This window comes from Anguilla rostrata, chromosome 8 (assembly GCF_018555375.3).
Source record: "Anguilla rostrata isolate EN2019 chromosome 8, ASM1855537v3, whole genome shotgun sequence".
In the NCBI taxonomy this organism is placed as follows: domain Eukaryota; kingdom Metazoa; phylum Chordata; class Actinopteri; order Anguilliformes; family Anguillidae; genus Anguilla; species Anguilla rostrata.
In genome coordinates this window covers 11,444,607-11,467,149 of record NC_057940.1, presented here as the reverse complement: position 1 = coordinate 11,467,149, position 22,543 = coordinate 11,444,607, and the positions used below count along the sequence as shown (strand labels likewise).

The 22,543-nt window shown below is 39.7% G+C and overlaps 1 protein-coding gene and 1 long non-coding RNA gene across 2 annotated transcripts; one reads left to right on the top strand and one right to left on the bottom strand.

The window, feature by feature from the left end:
• Positions 1-1,842: 1,842 nt before the first annotated feature.
• On the bottom strand, positions 1,843-4,001 carry LOC135260804 (class E basic helix-loop-helix protein 22-like). The gene has a single exon (XM_064346400.1). It carries the CDS (start codon positions 3,534-3,536, stop codon positions 2,823-2,825), a length of 714 nt encoding a protein of 237 aa, XP_064202470.1. The 5' UTR covers positions 3,537-4,001; the 3' UTR covers positions 1,843-2,822.
• A 2,558-nt stretch (positions 4,002-6,559) lies between these two features.
• LOC135260802 (uncharacterized) lies at positions 6,560-8,192 on the top strand. The gene is made up of 2 exons (XR_010331753.1): positions 6,560-6,758; positions 7,590-8,192. It is a non-coding gene; the product is annotated as an uncharacterized LOC135260802 (long non-coding RNA).
• The last annotated feature ends 14,351 nt before the right edge of the window (positions 8,193-22,543 follow it).

Here is a 22,543-nt window from a genome sequence, read left to right as displayed (position 1 = left end):
GCCAGAGAAGAAGCTACTAGTGTGAATGAAAGCATATCCAGTATTCAGAACGTTGTAGCAGATATTGAGATAAAAGACTGAGAAGTAGGCCTACTAGAAAAATTATGGGGAAATTAAGACAAATAAGACAGCAGGCCTCTATGGAATGTGTCCAGTAGTACTCAAAGGGCTCGGGAAACTCATCTATATACTACTAACGGGTATTTTATGCATTCTCTTAAAACTGGAGAAATGCCAGGTAACCGGAAGCACGGTTGTATAATACCAACGTCTGAGAAGGGGGATTTTTCTGATCTAGGGAACTACAAGTCCACCAGTTTAACTTGAATCCAATCTAAAACATTTGAATCTTTCATTAAAGATCAGTTTGGTTTATTCCTTGAAAGGAAAATAATCGTATCTTAAGGGACAAGAATCAATGTTGTTCAAATGAAATTATGTATCTTCTTTCAAATTTTCACCAAAAGGAATCATTGGTATCATATAACCTACTGTACAACGTTAAATATTATAGGACCACAATTTTATTTAGAAACATAATGAATTTTATCGAGACATACATTCATTTTTTCGTTGATGGTGCTGTCCGTGGTTCTGAAACGATGCGAACCGTTGCTCAAGTTCAGCGGGAATCGTCAGACTGTACTCGGCCAGAAAGGAAAGTCCTGTTTTAGGGAAGAAATTAATGTCTAAACATTCATTGTATCGACAGTACTCGTTCTTATAAGACATTACAGCCCCTTGTAAGATAGGCCTTGGGATTCTGCGATCGTGAAATCCCACGTTCTCTCTAAAAAAATCTTACGACAGTACCTGCATGCAATACAATGGTACAATATAAATACAATTGAAAATTTTAAGTAACAAAAATTCCAAAGAGGATTTTTAGTTTATCAGATGTTTGTTTCTCATTTGATTGGTCATGATAACCGGTAGACCTACATATGTCATACGCCATTAGTTTCATATGGAACTGCGGGCCAGAGAGCATCAATGTGCTACTGCATTCGCACTGTTACAAGGGTTTTCATACTTTCAACAAATTTGCATACTTAGTTCATTAAGACCAACTGAAGTGCTTGTCAAAATGAACGAGACCGACCGGGAGCCGTGGAAATAGCCAACATAAATATTTAAATCAGAAATTGTAAATCTAATTATTTTTTTAAAAAACACCGAGAGATGTTTTATCTGAAAACATAAAACATATAAAAATGGATCAAACAGAGTTTAATTGAACCTACATTATTTATTGCACAGTTGTTTAAAATTATTATATTAGCTCTTGATATTACAGCATTTCTGACTAAGCTTTAGTATGGGTTGAAATAACCTAGACATTTCTAAGCCACAAATAATAGACTAAATTTTTTCATACGACAATGTTGACGACACAGTGCATTTTAAACGTTAAAAACCATTAGCAATGGATTCAGTTGAATAAAATGTTGTTGTGATCAGTTTTCACTGTGAATTCCAATCCCATAAGGCGTCTCCTTTTTCACAGAAAGGCCGATGAATAGCTAATAAATTAACAGAAGTGTCACCACACCACGTGCCTCGTGATTGAAGATACCTAATTAAGGCATTGAGCAGTGTTTAAATTACATTCTCTAATAGCATGGAGGATAGAATTGGAGTTTAAGTGCTTGCCGTATCGAATTATTTCGGTTGTCCCATTTTGGCATTACAGACAGTTTTCAAATAGTTGTTGTTAACCGTTAAGCAATAGTCGGATGTTTAGAAATCGTTATAATCAATAAAAAGCAAAACTTCTCCGAAAAACTTCGTCCAAATAAAAATCACATCAAAACACAGCCAGTGAACGATACAATGAAACAGTTTTGTTCAAAATATTTTAATAAAGCCTTCGAAAACAATAATAATTACAGGTGTTCTTCGTGTGCTGCACTGTGTGAGCCAACATATGTAGCCTCGTGATTTTATGCCTTTGATCTGGCAAGCAGCTTAAACAGTTTAACGTCACCCCAAGAAAGATACTGCATTAAGCCTAGTGGAATTAAAAACACCAGCAGAAAATATAACACCCCCTTCTCCCACAACAGTAGGCTACCAATGCAGCGAACAGGCAGTTTCAAGTTGTCCGAATAAATCAATGTTAAAGTGATGAAACAAACACTCTGGGAAAATTAAGGGCATGGACAAAATAACTTTTTCAGAACCATGGACGTTACATGCTGCCTAATGAGCATTGGTTGTTTGCAGAATCATCCAACATTTGGGAATTTGGAGTTCCAGACAGTTACCCTCAACAGCCGTAGCTGCCTCCGTTCTTTCACAATCGTGGGCTATACATTGGCTAAAATCACTCAATTAACATTGCCATGACAACTGCATTATCATGCTTACCTTGATGGAAATAAGTCAAGTATACACAGGCCTACATTGAGCATGATAATTGTATAATGGATAGCAATACCACAGGCAGTAAGATCAAATGATTATGCAGATGAAATTGATTAACACTTAATAACATGTTAAAGATGCATTTAGCCCTCATGTATGAACTGGGACCCTGTGTAAGCACGGAATATTCATACCCTCCATGAAATCGAAAATGTCCCGTTACAAACCTTACTTTTTAAAACGATCAAATTAAAATCACTTGTAACTTGCCATAATGGTTTTCACACACATATACAGAAATTAGTTTTCAAACTGCGCCACTTTGGGTGAGTTGATAACTAGGCCTACAAACATTTTTCTTTTTTCCTGGTAGAGTGAAGGTGATTCCGGTCTAAATATTTTGTTAAAATAGACTCTGAGTCATTTTCGTTTTTTTTTTTTTTTTTTTTTTGCATTTAGGGCTTGTCCGCACACGGCTTGTAGACACTGGATGTGAGGTTGCTGAAAAGTGCGCATTTATCGGCACACGACGAGACTGTAAGTCCCGCACCGAATGCGTAACGGCTTTGTTGTTCGTAGCCACCCAAGGCTGGACTGGGTGCAGGTGCTGGGGTCAGAGAAGTTGTAGAAATGCCTTGACTTTGGTTTAGATAAGCCACCAACCTTTTCATTTCCTCTAATGCCTGCGCCTGCATGAGGATGTAATTTTTGGCCAGGAGCAGAGTAGCAATTTTTGAGAGTTTCCTTACAGAAGGGCTGTGCGCGTACGGGATCACTGACCTCAGCTCGTCCAGCGCATCGTTCAGGTCGTGCATACGCCTCCGCTCGCGCGCGTTTATGTTCAGCCTCAGCGATTTCTGCTCTCCGTGTTTCTTACCCACGTAAGACTGACCACTGCACGCCACTGTGTCTGTCAAGTAGCACCTTTCATCGCTGTCATCGTCCGGGCTCTGCTCCCCGCCGCTGCTCTCTGCTACCGTATTCATGTCGCCACTTTCCCCGTACCTCTCCCTCATAGATCCGGTAGGTAAGCCAAGTGCCCCAATTCGGCCCGCGACCAGTCCTCCTGGCTGATGTGGTACCGAGTCAGTTTGGTCGAAACAGCTGATTGATGACAGGAGATTCTGAGGTGGAAGATCCATATTGGTAATAGATCGCATTGCCTCCATTTGCGCACTGAGAGTTTTGTGGAAAACACCCAGATCTCTTCAAGTTCGTATTCCGGTGCCTTGGCTAGTTTTTATGGGTCGGCTTCCCCCCCGCTGTTTCCTCCACCTATCGTCGCGTTTAAAGTTTAAAAGTCTACCTCTCACGTAGCCAGTAATCTTCAAACGACGTTTTCCTGTCACTTGATGTGGGTAGCGGCTCGAACTGTAGCGCTGTCCGCAAGCCCGTACCCAGTCTTGATTCACCCACACGAGATTTTGAACGCGATCAGCGTTTGAACTTAAGCACGTTGTTATCAAGATTTTTACGCATTAGGATGGAGTTCTTTCTCTGTAGTAGGTTAACGGTAAATGAGACTGAAATGGTAAATAGCCTAATAAAAGCCAAGCGTTATCGGTCCCTCTCGGAACAGTCCAGTCATTTGAGGGGAATAGCTGCACGCTGCTTTATAAAAGGCGGCGGGTCTGTTAATCTCACCGCCATCTGTACTGGCAGCTGACTGTGTGTGTTTGCCAGGGGTCTGTTGGTAGTCTGACAAATGCCTTTAGCGTTACATGTGGCGAAATTTTCCCCCTCAGTGAGTACGAATGAGTGCCTACAACGCTGCATATAGCAATTGTCTGAGAAAAAAGTCATTTTCAGCTGTCTTTTTAAACGGGATTAACCACCAGTGCTTATTTCGAATTAGATTTTTAATTTGACACCTCTTGCCACCGGTGGTTTTAACTGAAGGCCGGCATATTAATGGTACTCTTGTTTTCTGGTTTATTAAATATGGACATTGAAAGGCAGAACCTTTCTGTTGTAGTATGTAGCTTGACCCAGGTTTGTAAAATCAATTTTACCGGACCTTTGAGTAAAGGTAACCTACCCCGATTCTTGTGAACACAAAGATAAGGTTTTCATTAAAACCCTTGTAATTGCTAGGCTTAGTCTGGGCCCCAGGTGCGAGACTCTTTTCATTATAACCACTAATTAAAATGTAATGTGAACCAAATTAGATAATTTTTGAAAATTATAAATTCGAATTAAAATTCTCATTTCCCCATAAGGTTAAACTATTTTACTGATACCAGATCGAAGTGGGCGGGCACAATATCTGTAATACAGATTCATACAAGTCTCCACCGAGCCAAATTATGTAGGCGTGATCTCAGCCGTTTGGTCATCTTTTAACTGGAACGTTAGGCACGTGGGATCCACTGCTCTACTGCAGTCGTTCAAATTTCTGCAATAACAAGCTCAAAGAATGTTGTCACTCATGTGCAAGGTGGGCGGTCATTATTGCAGTAGCTTCTACATATAAACTTGGGCAAAGATCGATAGTATATTTTCATTAAACCTTTAAGTGGATATTATTTCAAGAATGCACATTAAACATAAAAATGCATTTAAAGGTTTGATAGGCTTTGTAAAAACAAACTTACGTATGGTCGACGCAGAAGAAGATGTAGCTGGGCGTAATAACCAGACAGGTCACTAGGGTGACAGTCCTGTAGAAAAAAAGGCTCAGGAAGAAAGAGGCAGTACCATGGTGAAAAGAATTAATGTATTCAGTATTCAGACAGATGTAATATAGCTGAAAGAAAAACAATTTATCTGTATGCACAGTGGAGTACTGACATTGTACATTACATTACATTACATTACAGGCATTTAGCAGACGCTCTTATCCAGAGCGACTTACACAACTTCTACATAGCATTTTTACATTGTATCCATTTATACAGCTGGATATGTACTGAAGCAATGCAGGTTAAGTACCTTGCTCAAGGGTACAACGGCAGTGTCCTTACCCGGGAATCGAACCTGCGACCTTTCCGTTACAAGTCTAGTTCCCTACCCACTGTGCTACACTCCGTCCTATTGTACTGAAAGGAGTACATAAGGCCGTGATAGAGTTATCATTTGCTCTGATTCTTCAGTGGCCCTGCAGGGCATACAGCATTTCACATTACATTACATTACAGGCATTTAGCAGATGCTTTTATTGAGAGTGACTTACACAACTTTTACATAGCGTTTACAGTGCATCCAGCTGGGTGTATACTGAAGCACTGCAGGCTAAGCACCTTGCTCAAGGGTACAACAGTGGCGACCTATCCAGGAATCGAACATGCAACCTTTAGGTTACAAGTCCAGTTCTTTACCTGTTATACTACACTGTTGCTTCTTTCAAGTCATCATGTGGAGAACACATGGTGGATAAGACATAGTGCTGGATATGGCGCACGCACTTAGACTGAAGAAACCGCTGACGGGCTTGAGGGCCACATGGGTTTCAGCTTTCGTCTCTCAGGGTCCAGAGAAATGCAGTGTCCGACAGGCTGGCTAAAGCAGCCGTTGAAGTGAGGCAGGTTGACATTAATGTCTGCCTTTGCGGTGGCAGAGGCGGTGCCGAGGCCAAAAGCCAATGCCTGTGTGGAGATGTAATGGCGGACGTGTGGGCTGTGGAGAGTAGGGGAACATCTCTATGGAGACTGCAGAATGGAGTAGTAGTAACACGAGTTACAATGATGAACAGGAGTGAGGATATCCTCTTAGTTAGAATACACATGGAACACACAGGATCAAATTAACTCACAATGCACCCCAGGTTCCTGAGGTTGTGGACTATGTTCTGTTTATTTGTTATGTGTAGAGGATCGATAGCCATTGAAATCTAATATATATGTGGGTACTAGGAACCGGGGTATAACAGGAAATTCTGGGTCCTTTTAAAATGGAGTCTCTGTCGGCCCCCTTCCCAAAGCAAATGTTTTAGCCCAGACCTTGTCAGACTCCACCCCCTTGGGGCCCTGGGTAAGCACTTCCACTATTAGCCCCATTATGTTGCCCCTGACTGGGAACATGTGAACATTGACTGAACTTTGCAGTTCAGATCAGAAAATTTATAACAGGAAGATTTTAAATTCTTGTGGTTAACAAACAAAATTGAGTGGGCAAACTTAGCCACTAAGATTTTGAGTAGCCTGCCTTCTTGTCTCTACACTCCAGCGCAGTAGGTGGCGGTAATGTACACATAAGTTGGATAAATGAACGTAATAAACATCAAGGAAGAAGAAGTTTGAAGTCGTTTGCAGTTTGAATGCTATGGAGGAAGAAACTTAGTTTGGTATATTGTGAATTGGTCACAGAGTAAGATTTATATTAATACATACAGACGATTTGACAAAAAATTTCAGCCAGACCGAGGGACAGCAACGCAGGTTTGGCGAATACAGGTAAGCTATGCTCCTTAGTTTGAATTTTTCTTTCTCACTTGCGAGATAGATGTTTAGGAAGCGTGTAAGTCACACACGTGTTTACGTCGCGCCATGATGTGCATATAACAGCTAGCCTATATCCCACGGGGAATGTTGGCCAAAATACGGTGAAGCGCGCAAAATGAAAAACACAGATTCTGGTTGTCAATGAAGATTTTCTAATGCCCGTTGTTGCTCTTGCTGTTCAGAGCTTGGAATATTACTGAGACAATAATTCATCCCTTCTGGGTAAAATGTTTATATTTATGGCGAGTAAACGGTAAACAAGTGTGGGGATTTCAACAGTCGCTTGTCTTGTTTATATCATCATCTGAGAATTGATTCAGGTGAAAAGTCTCTGAAATGCATACTTTAAATGCATTTGAAACATTTCATACAGATAAAGAAGAACGTCTCCTCAATACTAGTCACTGATTTTGGGTCACTGATAGTGGGAAGTATTTGTCACCCAACCAAAGCAGAGTCTGAAAACTGACCATATAGATATATTCATTTCCAATTTCATTTATAAAACTGGAGAACTCATACAAGAAAAAGCAATGTAATCCATGAGGGAAGTATTTTTAATAATTTAATTTATAACTACGCAAACCATTCATCTGAGAAATACTTATTATTCTTCTGTTGTGGTATTTTTAAAAGCAAACAAAGTTTGCTGATAAGAGACTGAAACAGATTAATTTAAATTTTGTGCAAAATGCAAAAACTCCTTCAAACATTAATTAAATGAGATAAGAAGTCATCCATGATAACTCATATTGATGAAGATAAAATAATTTTTGTGCACAGCTCCATGTACTTAAACAGTGTTTTCAGAAAGCCTGAGTTGAAGACAACAATTTTGGACAGCTGGACTGACCTCAGCTAACACCAGCCCAGAAAAAAACTATTCAATCTTGCTGCTCTCTGAAGAAAAGGTCCGGAAAACTGCATACTCTAGTAAACAACCGATCACCTGGCACAGACGATTACCTCTGCTTTACACCAGACCAGTGGAGGGTGGGCTCCCTCTGTATTGCTGGGTTTTGTCCCATCTGGGAGTTTTTTCTCACCATCATTTGGTGTTTTTCTCTCCAAATGGGAGTTTTTTTGTACCTCATGTGCTTCATATTTTGGGGGTTCAGGCCAGGTTTTTACTCTTTGTCTGTTTCTTGCTATTCTTCTGTTACTCTGTAAAGTGTCTTTGTGACAGTTCTCTGTAAAAATCCGTATACAAATAAAATTGATTTGATTTGATTAATTTGACTTCCCAGCAGAATTTCATGAACGTTTATGTACCCTCTTATCTCCTCTATTTATGAGAATAGTTAATGATTGTTTTTAACTTGTTCTGTCTTCGCTGCTATGAACTCTGCTGTTATTTCTCTGTTAATAAAACCTAATTAAGACCCATTTTGTTGTTCAAGACCCATGCAAAAATGGACCCACCTTTGATCTCCGTACAGTTCAGTAAGATGAGTACAGCCTGAAGGCTTAGAAACAAATGTTTAATTTCAAAACCACTCTGACCAAGCTAGTGTATTGAAGGAAGACCGTTATCCAGTAATACTTTAATTTGATTCAGAAGTCCTAAGGCATAGATTCCCCAATAGTAATACTCCCAAGAGAAGCCGTGAAATTTTACAAAGTTGATTTAGATTGTAAATAACACCTTTTTTAGTGACTATAAATGGATATAACTGAAGCCACGTTCAGCTGCAGAGGAACCAGCCAAGGATGCCAACTCCTGCTGTTCTCTCTCTGCCCACTCAGATGGTCTGTTCACAAAATGTGTCAAAACACATTTTTGGCGTTACAAATAAGAATTTCTATAAACTGTTGATAAAGTTAGTTTGTTCATATTTAATTATATGTCTCAAGAAAGACCATATTGGCTGAAATCGCCATCTAGTGGCAATAATTATCTGCTGCAAATGCCAGAGGCCCAGCGTTCAAAAACATGCAAGCTTGTCCAAGCCGGCCTGTCTCTAGATGTGACATGCTTCCAGCTAAACCTATCAAATGTGGTTACAGTTAGCATTAGTTTTAGCCTTGGGGCTACAGCGGTTGAGTGTGTGTCTGTTTACATTTATCCAGATGAGTCCAATTGAGAGACTTTGTTTTTCAAGGGAGCACTGGCCAAGAGGTTGCAGCACTCAGCATAACATATGATACAGCATAGTACAATTGCAAACAACAGCCATGAAAGAACTCTTGGACTATATTTTGCCACAGTTTGGGTACCACACCATTATAGCGTTCATGGTTTTTTCTTTATTTTTATTTAACCAGGAATACCCTATTGAAATAGAAATCTCTTTTGCGAGGGGGACCTTTTCCCTTACTGATAGAATCATTTCACTGTTGGTTAAAAGCATCATGCTGCTTTTCAGGGTTTTGCCTTCCTAGGTTGAGATGGAATTTCTCAATCTGTGCTGTGCATCACGCTGTCTTGACAAGAAGCCCAAATTACCCTGGAGGATCCCGCTTTGTCAGTGACAGTGAGCTGTTGGATGGAGCTGTGCACGTACAGCAGCGGAGTGTTGCCCATTCCTGTAAATGTAAATGTTACAAACCGCAGGAATGACAAATAAATGTGGTCATTTTCACATTGCAGTAACTACATCAAACCACAAGATGGCAGTACGGAGGTTAGCAGGCAACCAAATCCCCAGCCTTCGAACTGCTCGGTCTAACTCCTATCACACGGCTGTGGTGATTGGGTTGAGTCCTGGAGTTTCTCTCATGAAATGGTCTCACGATCGATTTGTAGATTAAATAGTGGCTCACGCAGAAAACTACTACTGAGCTGTTAATTATAAAATCCCACTTTGGCGTGGATGCAATCGTATCTCTACATAATGTTTATGCTATATGGTAAATTAATTATCTGCTAGTTATGGAGGAATTGCATTCTTTTTGATGGCTGCGCATGAAGTGCACTGTGTTAGCGCATTTAAGAATAACGCTTAATTTACATTGTCATTCTGAAATAGGAAAGGACCTTCCCCAGACTGTTGGGGAAGCACAGCATCGTCAGGATTGTATTCGTATGCTGTAGCATTAAGATCTGCCTTCACTGGAACTAAGGCGTCCAGCCCAAACCATGAAGAGCAGCCCGAGGCCAAGGGGTGTCCAGATACTTTTTGTCATATAATGTATAAACATAATTTTAAATGCTGTCTGTAAAGCCCATGATGTGTATGAATATTTAGGAAAGCTGCAGCAGCAGTGGCTGAGGGCATACTTGGCGGTAGGAGCTAGCGTCATCAGGGGGAGGGTGGGATTACAGTTGGTGGGGCGACCATGTCTCATCCTGCACTTGCGAACCATCAGATGTCTACGTGAGTGTGCACGTGAACCGCCGCCCTCTGACTCAGTGAGGGAGTGCGCTTGATTGGTGGAGTAAAGAGAAATGGCGGAGGACACTTGTGCTTCGCAGGAGAGCGTGTGCTTGTCTGCTCTCCCCAAAACTGAAATGGGGGCTTGCAGAAACGAATATAATCATAGCAGGACATTCCAAACTTAGGGTTAATATGTTATTCTGTCCTACATGGAGCATTGATTGCATCTGTTTGTTTTTAACGAATACTTTTGGATATATTCTTGTTCAGTGTAATACTTTTACATTGTGTTTAGCTTTTATGAATGACTAAAATCAAAAAGGAATTATAATAATTTCCCACATTTTTTTAGCAGCTAGCTCAACATTTTTTGTTGAAACAAACTGAATATTTAACAAGGAATATATTGAATGTTGACAGAAGCATTAAAGTGATGAGCGATTTAGGTTTTTAAAGTGTCGCTATTGATAAAAACACATTCCAATAGACCAATATCAGCCAAAAAGTGTGATATCTGTAAAAATAAATCCTAGGCAGGTCTTTTTTAAAAAGTGCCCTTAATTACAGCAAAGAAAAGGTCATAGTCGCTTATTTGTATGTATTAAGACACCACATAACAAAACTGCATTTGGCAATTATGATCCCTAATTTGCTTATATGCAAATCACAGCTGAATGCATTACTTTACAACATCAGGACCCTGCTTAATTTACATAATTACCTGGGTATATAAGTACCATGGAGAAATAAATTCAGATCAACTGATGAGGGGAACAATGGGAATGAGCACTTGCATATCCATTAATATTTATGTGTACCCATGAAAGATCACGGGCTTATTTGTAAGTCCTATGTGGAATATGCTCTGTTTTATTTTTTGATCAGTCTTTTTCGTTATAAGCCTCCAAAACTATATTTTAACTGAAGCATTATATTTGATAAAATGGCCAGATGCCTATAAGAGACATTCTCACACCAATGAATGGAAGTCATAGAGTTTGGGTCATATTCAGATGTACACATTCCACATTTGTTACAGTATATATTTCTCTGCACCTTGCTTAACTGCATTTATGAAATAGCTTTGAAGTGAAGAAAAACTAAAAAATGACCCTCTGCAGTAACCACAAGTCATTATCACGGTCTTATCACTTCTGCACTTATCACACACTGCAGGGACATGTGACCTGACACTGTGCTGAATGAAGGAATAGGACAAGTTGGGTTTGTGCCTTTCTTTCAGAGATCAAAGGTATGATAACTTCATTAATCTGCAGATGAGTGTCACCATTATATAGTGTTTAACAGTGTATGACTACTTTCACATTGTTGTCTCACATGTTACATGTGTGGGACACCTTTTGTGATGTAATGTGATGTAATGGTCATCTTAGAAAAGGTAATATGCATTTACCAAAATATGCTAGCCCACTTTTTCTATTTTTTAATTAATCCTATGGAGAGCACGTGCTCTGCATGGCAGACTGCGGCAGTGCCAGTGCTTCATGCTCTGGCCATCGCCAGTGAGGAACATGGAGAGCCGTGAGACAGAGGAGAGGCAGTGAGACAGAGGATAATCTTTTATTGTGCCATGAGAATGCTTGAGAGTTTTGCACCTGTTAGAATTGTGTTGCCAGGTGGCCAAACAAATACACCTCAGTTGGTACAGTTGTTGCATTAACACACACATGCATATAAAAAATATAGTTCTTGTAATAATAATAATTGTTATTATTCTTAACAGTTGTTCTAGCAACTGTAGCCCTGCTAGCACTAGAGGCTGGAGTATCTATTTCATGCTGGTCCTACGATCGACTTAAATGTACTTTTATCAACTACCGCTAGGAGGCAGTAGACTCAACAAAAAAATTCCAACAAGGAACGGAATTATAGTTAGAGGTCGGTTTAGCACTTGATATATTTCCACGTTACACATAAAATTGAATTTTTTGATTACTTGTCAGTCTGTGTTATAATTTAATTTCTTGTCTAGATCTTATTTCCTTTGCAATACAAATGTGCTAATTGATATTTTAGCACACATTAAATTAATGCAAATTATGATTTTTAACGTCTATAGGCACTGTTGCCATAGCGCATGACTGTTACAACTTTAAATGGCTGCATGTGTTTTCTCATCTTGCTGAGGGTTAAAACTTTCATTTTCTAAGTGTTACTTTTAGGCCAAATACAGGGGCTGAAAAAATAATGGAGAAGCTTAACACGAGTTTCAAGTTTTAAATTAAGAGTTTGCCCTTAGAATAGCTCTAGTCCTTCTTCAATAGCTGTTAGATTTGAACTGAGTGTAGTGGGATATTACTCCATTCTTCGAGAAGGAAAGCCTCCAGTTCTTGTTTATCAGTGTGTATGGGGGCATTATCATCTTAGAATATGGGCACATCATGAGGGAAGAGTATTTGCACCATAGGTTGTATCTGGTCTTGTAAAATGGCTCCATAGTCCTTTGTCACTATACGACCATACAGAGAAATCATCAGACCCATGACTCTTATGAGATGGCTACTCATACCATTACAGATCAACCACTGTGTTTAACATTTAGCAACAGACACTGTGGGTTGGAGGCTTACTACAGCATTCTCCTGACATAAACATAAAAGGTCCAGATACAGAACAAAAATAGCAAAAAATGATTCATCAGACCATATTCCTTTTTTCCGATGGTTTTGGGCTCCTTACATCACGTCATGCAACTTTGTGCATTAGCCTTGGAAACTATTTATAGCGAAATTCCATAAATATGCCTACCCGCTTTGCGAAGTTCACAATGTACTTTCTGGAGACTGACTCACCAAAGGTGTTTATTCGGCTTCAGGTGACATTAAACCTAATATGACTCGCACGCGTAGAAGCCGTTCTAATTGTTATTTAGGTGGTGTTTCTGTTATTTTTTCTAACCTGTGTACTTACGCGGTAGGTTGTTTCGCGGTTATTTCCCAGTCGTAGTTGACATAATTGGTCCGAAAAACATTTGTACTGCAACGGAATGAGTTCAGCACCAAGAGAGGCGGACAGCGCTTTCGTGCCTACAGAACCTGTCTGTATAGCTCGGTTCAACCGTACGGTTCTTATTTCAATAGTAAATTAGACCATACATAACAATTCACAATTTTCTCATTCATTATTTGAACAGCGCAATGCTACATATACGAACGAATCATGCACCCCTATTTGGTTCTTAAAATGCCAGTCTAGATGCATACTATTCTCACAAAGAATTATATTAAAATGGAGATGATATTTATGTGTATTTTCATTTTCTCTAGCTTCTTTTGTTGTTGTCGTCGTGGGGTTTAAATGGAGCGTGCAGGAGGTTGAAGGCCTCGCTTTTGGCATTCACCGCGTGCCTTAATTGTATGACATTAAATCAAGGTCCGCTGTGAACACGGAGAGCGAGCCTCAGATCACGAGGCAAAGCGTGTAAACATCAAGCGCTGCGGCGTTGTCCCTATTTGCTTGATACTGTATTTTTAAAAGCATGAGGAAACACACAAAAATGCACGTGGGTTGCTAATCCTGAGGCGTAATCTCCGCAGGCATTCCGTGACTCTTCCACGCAGTCTCTTATTAATTCTTCGAGGTACAGTGAGGAGACATTATCTTATTTCCGTAGAGGTCGAACTTAATACATTTGTCTATCCCAAGTGACACTGAAGGTCCATCTGGAATTTCGCTTAAAATATTCAGCAAACGCAGGTAGAATCTCTTCTGTGCGGCCCTTTGATTTTCAAAGCCGAATGCAACCAACAGCTTTAAGCGTCCAAGCGCTTTGGTCGATCATTCATTTACGCAATGCACTTTCAGCACATAGGGTTAAAATAGTCCCCAACACTGGATTTTGGTGCTCGATTCAAAACGACTGCAAGCCAGAATCCAGCCTGGGTGAAAAGGGGCGGTCCGTTTCATCTCCTTCAAAGGATGTCTGCGTTGACAGCGAAATAACGGCGATAGCCTTCAGTCACGTCCGTTCAAGCACCTACAGAGAGACAGACACAAAAACGTACAAGTCAGATGCAAAAGCGGTGCAATTAACGACACTACAAATGCTAACAAAGGCACTGGTATGCTTTGAATATATTTTCTACCAGGCGTTGCATCAATTCCATAGAACGAGAGAACGAGTCAATTTAGAAGCTGAATTTTCGACAAAGCGCCACCAGTTTCCCTACGAACATGCACACGATCTGAAATAACGCTGACAGAAAGAGAGAAAATTATAAACTGAGATCAAAGAAAAGAAAACAGATTGGCAACAGGCCCTCGCAACTACGATGCAAAGCGAGTCGTTAAAATGTGGCTGCGTAGCAGTTTGCATTCTTTCTCCAGAGTGGGCTCTCAAATTCAAGAACCGCGTCCAATTCCCACATAATACCAGTCAACCGACAGCATAGCGCATTCTCCTCGCTGTAGTTAATTTTGGGGCCGACGAAAATGCGTAAATGTATTTCCATTTTTCTGTCTTTAAATTGCACCGGTTTACTCTGCAGTCTTTTCTTCCTGTGCGCTAAACCAGACTTTGAGATTAATGGCTCTCCGGCCAAACAAATACGGCATCTGCCTTCAGCAAAAAGAGGATTACATGGGGGGTCGGTGACGTCACGAGGCAGACAGATGTTTGCTACCAAAGTCCTGATCATCTCTCTGTGTCCTTGAAACTAAAGCGCGTGCGTGTAAATCCTCATTTCGACCTTAACAGGCTGTGCCTCACCTGTTGTAATTTGGAGAATGCTTGAAATCCATTCGGACAAACGAAATCGTCCGTGTAATTTAATTTCTAATTATGTTTGCATTTAGTCGATGACTTCTGTGCACAAATGCATTCTCACGTTATCCTTGTCTTTGGTCTTTCGCTTTCTTAAATATTCATAATAGCTGCGTGCCCACAGATAAAACATGTTTCAATACAGCAAGGAAAATCTGCTTTAGTTTTAGTCAGAGGCGACATCTTGAGACGCAGCTTGCATAAAAAGGGTTTACATTGTCTCACAGTAATATAATTAGCCTTCACGAATGTAAATCTTCCTTCCTCTTTCGCTCATACACGCGTGCACACTCTTGTGTGATGACTAAGTCGAAAAGTGCTACTGTGACCTACTTAGCCACAGTTTTACTACATTTCGCTGTCCAAGGTTTTGAAGAGGACTATAGTCGTACATGCACGCGCGCACGCACGCACAAGCGAGAGCGCGGGCACACACGCGCGCTGGCACTCTCTCTCTCTCTCTCGCTCACGTACACACACACACACACACACACACTATTGCCAGAGATACTAGAAAATTGTACTTTTAATTCAAATGAAAACAAAAAACAATATATATAGGCCTACGTTATAGTTATATTTTTCTTTTAGAAAAAGATGAATAAACACAGCATTGAAAATGAAAAATATTTAATATAATTTCCCTTCCAACCCACCAGTGCAACTGGGCTACAGAATTAGTGACAAAGAGAAATCCCTGATAAGAGACAGTGTAGCTTGTATTCATTAAGGGACTGTCGTTGACCATACTGGAAAACCGTGTAGACAACACTCCGTACACCACTGGTACAAAATTCCTAAAATGTAAATGCAAGTGTGTCTTGCATTTTGCAAAGCCAAATCCTCTGAGATCTTGACTAAATATCGCTCATATTCAGGATATTGTTTAAACATATCAGTAACTTAGTTATGTTTTGCTTGGACAATTCGTCACATGTAAATGCAAAATTATTATGAAAGACAACGGCAATTTTACGTACGATAAGAAAATGAATAGGCAACTTCTGCAGTGGTGGTAGCAATTCAAGTATAATGGTATTATATATACATCCTCTGGTATATAATCGCATTATAAATTACTTTCATATGTAAGATTGTTTTGATGCTCTGGTAGTTTTGAAAAAGATTATGAATAATTCAATTAGGAAGTTAAGTAAACTCGTATAAGGAGAACAACACACAGGAAAAATAGGAAGGTTTAAAGCGCTATTATTGCGTTAAACACCTTCCTCTCAGTAAATAAAGCCCATTTTTAAACAACCCCGAACATGTGCCATTGCTTTCAGAAAATATAACAATTTACCAGAGAATTGTATAATTCCATTGGGCACGATCACGAAGACGATGGAATTGTCCAAAGGAACACGAAGCTAGGCTATTCAGTAGTGCTGCAATGCCTCTGCATCTCAGCGGCCGTGGCCTCGCTGTGGATTATGTAACTACCTTACCCTGCACGTGCGGAGACAGTTAGGTGGTCATCGCTAAATAATTTTAGGGGGAATACTCTTGCTCTCCAGACGTGCAGCGTGTCAGTCTCCGCATCCCGTAAAAGGGCGTTTATAACTTGAGAGACACGTTGCGTTACCCCGCTGGTATTCTGAAAATGAGCAGCTAGAGAGGCAAGCACATAGGTTACTAACTGTTAGTTACTGTCGAAAAACGGGAACAAACAAGCATCGTTGGAAGTATATATAATGTATCCCATATTTGAAAAAATAGTCTGTAAATCATCCATACTTACGGGCTGTCGTTTAATGGTCGACACAAAACACGATCGCACGTTGTAGGCTAATCTTGCCCGATTAACAATCCACATTGAACGGCATCAGTTTCGTTTAGACGAAGGATTAGTACGATAATTACTCGTGTTTCGCTTCCGGCGTGAACATAATGTCTGAAATCGCAGACAGAAAAGCACAGTCCATGTTTCGCTCGCTGCAGATTCCATTTGCTTGTGAAGTATTCGGGTGTCGCGGCAAAGCATGACTGAATTTTTTTTTCTTTTTTAAAAGTGGGTGGGCAGCTCGGCCCTGCATAACAATGAGTTAAATCTCGCTCTGCCACCCCCTCCCCTAAAACTAACGCACACAATGCAGTATAGCCTACAGTATCATTACCAGTAAGAAACTAGGCGACTCATTCTGTACAGAGGGATCAGAAATTACAATTCAAATTGAAAATTAATACAATGTTTTTTAATATTATATAGTCTTATATTAATTGTTTATCTCTATAGCCTAAATAATGCTTTAAATGTGTTGTATTGTGGATATTCTGACACTGTCGGATAACGGACAGAAATATCACTGTAAATTGAGCCTCCTAATAATAGGCTACATGCCATTTGTCACATTGTTCCATTGCTTCGTCTCGTATATTTATCCAATATAAAGTTTATTAACAGCAAATTGCCCAATGCAGGCTGCTCTTATCTCTGCATTAAGTATTGCGTTTGACAGTTTTAATAACATGCCGTTTCCTAAAAATGATCCATAATTAAATCATAATCTTGTATGCCAGGAGATGAGAAAAATATAAATTCAGTATCATATTGGATATTAGATAATGCAAGTTATTCACTATAATTGGCTACAAAAACTGTCAACACTGTATCCATCGACACGTGTAGGCCATGTATGTGAACCACACTATAAGCACGATTATATGAACATTTTGAATAGCCTGATATTTCGTATTCCTATTTTGTGAAAGTGAAATCAATTTCTTCATATTCCGACACTTACATGCAGGCTGGCATGTGGTTTAACTACAAAAGGCGATCACGTGATCTGTTTACAATAAAATGGACTCGGTATAATGTTGGAAGAGACTAAAACATAAAAATAAAAAAGCCCAACGACGCTCTGACAACAAATGACTGTGCTTCCCGTGCGTTCAGGTTCAAGAGGAGGAATAATGGAACTCGCCACGGCTGAGTAATGTTTCAGTCCATGTTAAGAGCGCAAGTAGGCTACATAAGGATGCGCGATGACGGGAGTAGGCCATTCATCCCATCAAAGCTCGCCCCTTGTCCCCTACCTAGCAGAATAGAGTGTATCCAGTACTGCGTCAAGCCTGGCCTCGAATATACCGAGAGCTTCTGCCTGTTCGGTATGACCTGGCAACTGGCATACACACTGACAACTCTCTTTGGAAAAACGTCATTAAATACACGCAGAAATAGCCCAAAGCTTTAGCTTTTCTGTGCTATTCTGTGGTAGGCCTTTTCCGTCTCACCAAGTTTTCTTTCATGTCTGATACATGTAGAGATTCGCACCTACAATCTCGTACTTCTTGCATTTAGCCTATACTCGCAAGCAAACTGTGATGTAATGTAATGATGTATTAATTATAGGGTAGTATTTTCCGATTCATTCCTCTTGGTTTCAAAAGGTGAAGACTGAGCGCTGTATGCGAATATCATTACATGGCATGCCAAAAAAAAAAAAAACTTAAAAGGCGGTCTTAGGTTTGGATCTAAACAGTTATTTTAGAAAGCGTCATAACATATTCACTCTCTTGATTTAGTATTTCTCTTACACCTAGTGTCAAATCGGAATTGGTTTTCCCACTATAGCAGCTCTATATGTATTTTTAAATTGCATAGACAAACATGTAAATACATTCTAAGAAAATACAAAACTACTGATCTCACATGTAAGACAGACAGAGAGAGAGAGAGAGACAGGGAGAACCATGCCTTGAGCGTGTGTGGAATTGGCACACGGAAAACATACATGACGCTTGTTTGGCCTATATAGTGTTCCTCTCTGCACGTATTCAGCAGTGTCACTGTATGCTGAAATGAACGAGGATAAGACATAGGGGACATCAAAGGGAAGTTAATATGCGGACTATTTCTTTTCATTTTGCTAGGATGCCAAACAAGGTTCAGCTTCATACATTTTCAAACGGTCCTCGCATATGGAAAGTAGACAACATTTCTCTACAATAAAAAACAACAACACGAGGTGTTCGAATAAAAATGCAAAAAAAAAAAGAAGCATGCTGGACCACATTACGCTCCTTTAAGTCGGTTACCCCACTGAATCTACAATAAGTCTGCAATGTTATAAGTCTGCAGTGCTAATTTTCTCTTCCAAAATGTAACCTATTCGTTGCCGTTTTAGCATCAAACGAATGATGTTCGAATTTATTTGTCTGATTGAGGCACGAGAGCAAAAGGGTATTCCTTTAGTTTTGGCATCGAAATTCTTCTTCAGATTAAAAATACGGCGTTAATTTCGACCGGTTAACACCACAGCAGCAATCTCAAAATGGGGACTTGGAGCAAACGCGTAAAGGGGAGTGAAAATAGTTAGCTAAATGTTGGGAAACAACAATAAAATAATTTCTGTTAAAGAGCTTACTTTCCCTTAGAAAAAAGCCATTGTTGCATTTGAAACAATGGGAACTGCGCGGCGACTGCATTGGACCAGGGATGAATGGAGAAACCGCAGGATGTGCGCGGGTCATTGCCCGGGGTCTCCATACCAAAGCCCCTTTCCCAGCCCGCCACAATAAACCTGCGCGAGGTCGAGGCTCCACGGGGTCACAGGGCATCGCTCATTGTCCCACACTTCACAACAGAAAAACATTTGTTAATCAGCAATGACCGGAGGCCTCTTTTCAACGCAGGAGAGAGGGAGGAGGGCGGGAATACGAAAGAAAAGAAGCAGGAAAAACTGACCAGTCACTCCAGATGTAGCAAGATGACCAGAACTGTAACTTGTTAAAACTTTGTTATAAAACATGTGATTCATAGAAAAGCCACAGGACTCGTACCTATCTGGAGAGAGACATGAAAGCTTACAGGGCGGCTTCAAGTAAGAGGTATTTCAGGATAAATGGACATATGCACACCATTGCTGAATAATTCATTTCGATTAGACTTGTGGTGGGATTGGGTTATATAGGAATATGCACAGTAAGTGCATACTGCATTTAAAATTAGAGGTCCAGTTTTAAGTTTGGCTTTAGTAGCCTACTGTATACACACAATTAATTCACCGACTTCATACAGTGTAATGGAAAAAATGTAATTAAATAGCAATTTGTGTGATGTAATATTTATGTTTATATAAAATATTAATAAGATATACGTTCGAAGGTACTAATTACTGCGTTTTCGTTATTTTTTATACATTTGTTACTTTTCATTTCAAATGTTCAGGCAAAGGATTTGGAAATTATCTACTAAATTATATGTATATGTACGCGTTTATAATTAATTGCGATATCTAAATTGATTAATTAAGCTATTATTAACTGTAAAATAACAGTGAATATGTATAAAAATACGTTACATATTAATGAAGCATCTGCTCAACATTTTCGTGAAGAAAATAATATCGGCAACCACTGTAGCCCACTCGTATAATAATAATAATTATTATTATTATTTGTTTAATTGTGTCAGAAATCCTCAATAAATGTCAAATCGAAATAAACAAAATGCTGAAAATGTAGGAACATTTACTTTATTCAGACGAGAAATAGTAATAACATGTTAACGTTTGCTTCCAGGAGTTATTGTGCTGCTGAAGGTGATTAATCCTGTTTATGTATCTTTTGGGGGAGGGCTACTTCTTATGAAATATAAATAAAGAAAAAAATATATAGCCTACGTTTTGTTTTTTTTCTTTCATACAACGCAAACTAGAATTGATGTAGGCTACATTTTCAAAGCTACTGTTCATAATATGTCATTAAAACATGTCAACAGTATTTATGTTATTTTATAAGCTTAGGGTTCGTAGCAAACTGTCGTTGTTTCGCCTTTCACACTTTGGGCAGAGATCGTTCTTGTGCGGTTTTCTGGTTTGTTCCAAGAATCGTATCGCAGTGTCCATGTAGCCTGTATGAAACATCGCTCGAGAATTTGGCTATTACGCTTTTCTAACTTATTCCGGAAATTGTTTGTCAATATAGCGACCAAAAACAGCGTCTCTTTTTGAGCAGCTTGTGTGAGGAGCGTTGCTGCCTTGTTCATTTGCGTGCGAATGCCCCTCGCGCGCAAAAAAACTTGCACGGTTTGCATGCTATACAACTGGACATTTACTGAATCTGCTCGTGTTCTATCTCACTCATGGTCGCAACAGCAGTGCCTTCAGCGAATCAAACCAGCTACTGTACCTCTCGGGTATGATGGCAGTTCTTTGAAATACTTCACCACGCCGGTATCTGTGTGTAGATGATGGTGTCATACATTCCCCAGTCTTTAGCCCTCAAATAATCACTGTTTTTTTTTTCTCGGTTGCGTCTTGGGCGAGCCTTTGTGTGTTTCAAGCATGTACACTGTTGATTTCTTTTTACCTGACCAACCTGTTTCCCCCTAGATTAAATTCCTCCGCGCTGTGCTGAACACCGTCGAGATTATATTAAAGTAGGTCATACATAAATTCTCCTTCCAGATGGTAATTTTTCCAGTGGTTCAACCCCACCTACAATCAGAATCTCATTGCACCTTCTTTGGTCATACCTGTAGGTGACACACTGTCCTTCTGCAGTATGGTTTACAGTGTGTTTTCCTGCTGAGTCACTGACCCATGTTTAACATGCATTTTGCATAATGTCTGAAGCAGCCTTTCCCTGTCTGAGCCAATATTTACCTTATGTCACATTATATTGCATTTATTTAGGAGGTGCTCTAATCCAGGGTAATTTACAATATATGAAAAAATATTTGTGCCTGATTTATGTAAACAATAGTGACAGAGCTGGCTTATATTAAATTACATTCCTGGACCAGAGAGTAAGGATTTAGCAACACCGAAGCAGTTGAGCAAGCTAACTATGCTAACCAAAAACCAAAGTACAAATTCGAAAAACATTACAGGCATAGTTTCATAACAAGCCCTAAACAGAGAAACATAAAACTGTAAAATATATAACATAACACCATAAACGTGCCATAACCAGACTCCTTGTGAAAGCATATGTTCCAATGCCAAGTGAGAGCTGGGAAGAAGAGTTCTGTGTTCCCTTCTCCAGTCGACTTTAAAACACCTGCTTGTTTTCAATCCTGAAATTAAGCAGAAGAGCAGCTTTGCTTGCATACCAACAGGCTTTCAAACTGATAAACATTACTAACAACAGATCACTTCTTGAGGAAGACTTTTAAAAATGGGCTGTACCATCCAGTATGAAGTGTACATACTGTGAATCAAAATATCAAAGAGGCCTATACTGTAGTTCTGTGAGATACAAAAATTGTGATGCTGTTGGTCATATAATAAATAAATATAAGGGGGCTTTACATGCCATTTCCAAGGATGACTCAAGTGCTGGAGGTGGTGGGCTATATTTTATGTTTCCTAGGAATCCCCGTTAAAAACAAAAATGGAAAGAGAGTGTTTAATGAAATGTACAACTGTACGATGTTAGCTTAAGAAAAGCGCAAAACCGTCCGTCTCCAACAGTAGGGGAAATGATTTCATGGCTCGCTGTGACCGTTGAGGTCCTGGCCCACCCCTCCTTCATGACCAGATGACACTTGACCCTGAACTGAAGGGTTGCTGAAAAGCCCCCACATCCCGAAAAGTAGGGAATAACCTCCCAGACATCAGAAATACACTTTTATTCATCAAATTCAGTCAATTAAATCTTTTTAAAAAAATGTTTTAGCAGACCAGCAA

What these genes read in the sequence shown, in the direction of transcription:
- LOC135260804 (XM_064346400.1), bottom strand. Translation starts at nt 3,536, where the DNA reads ATGGAGGCAATGCGATCTATTACCAATATGGATCTTCCACCTCAGAAT.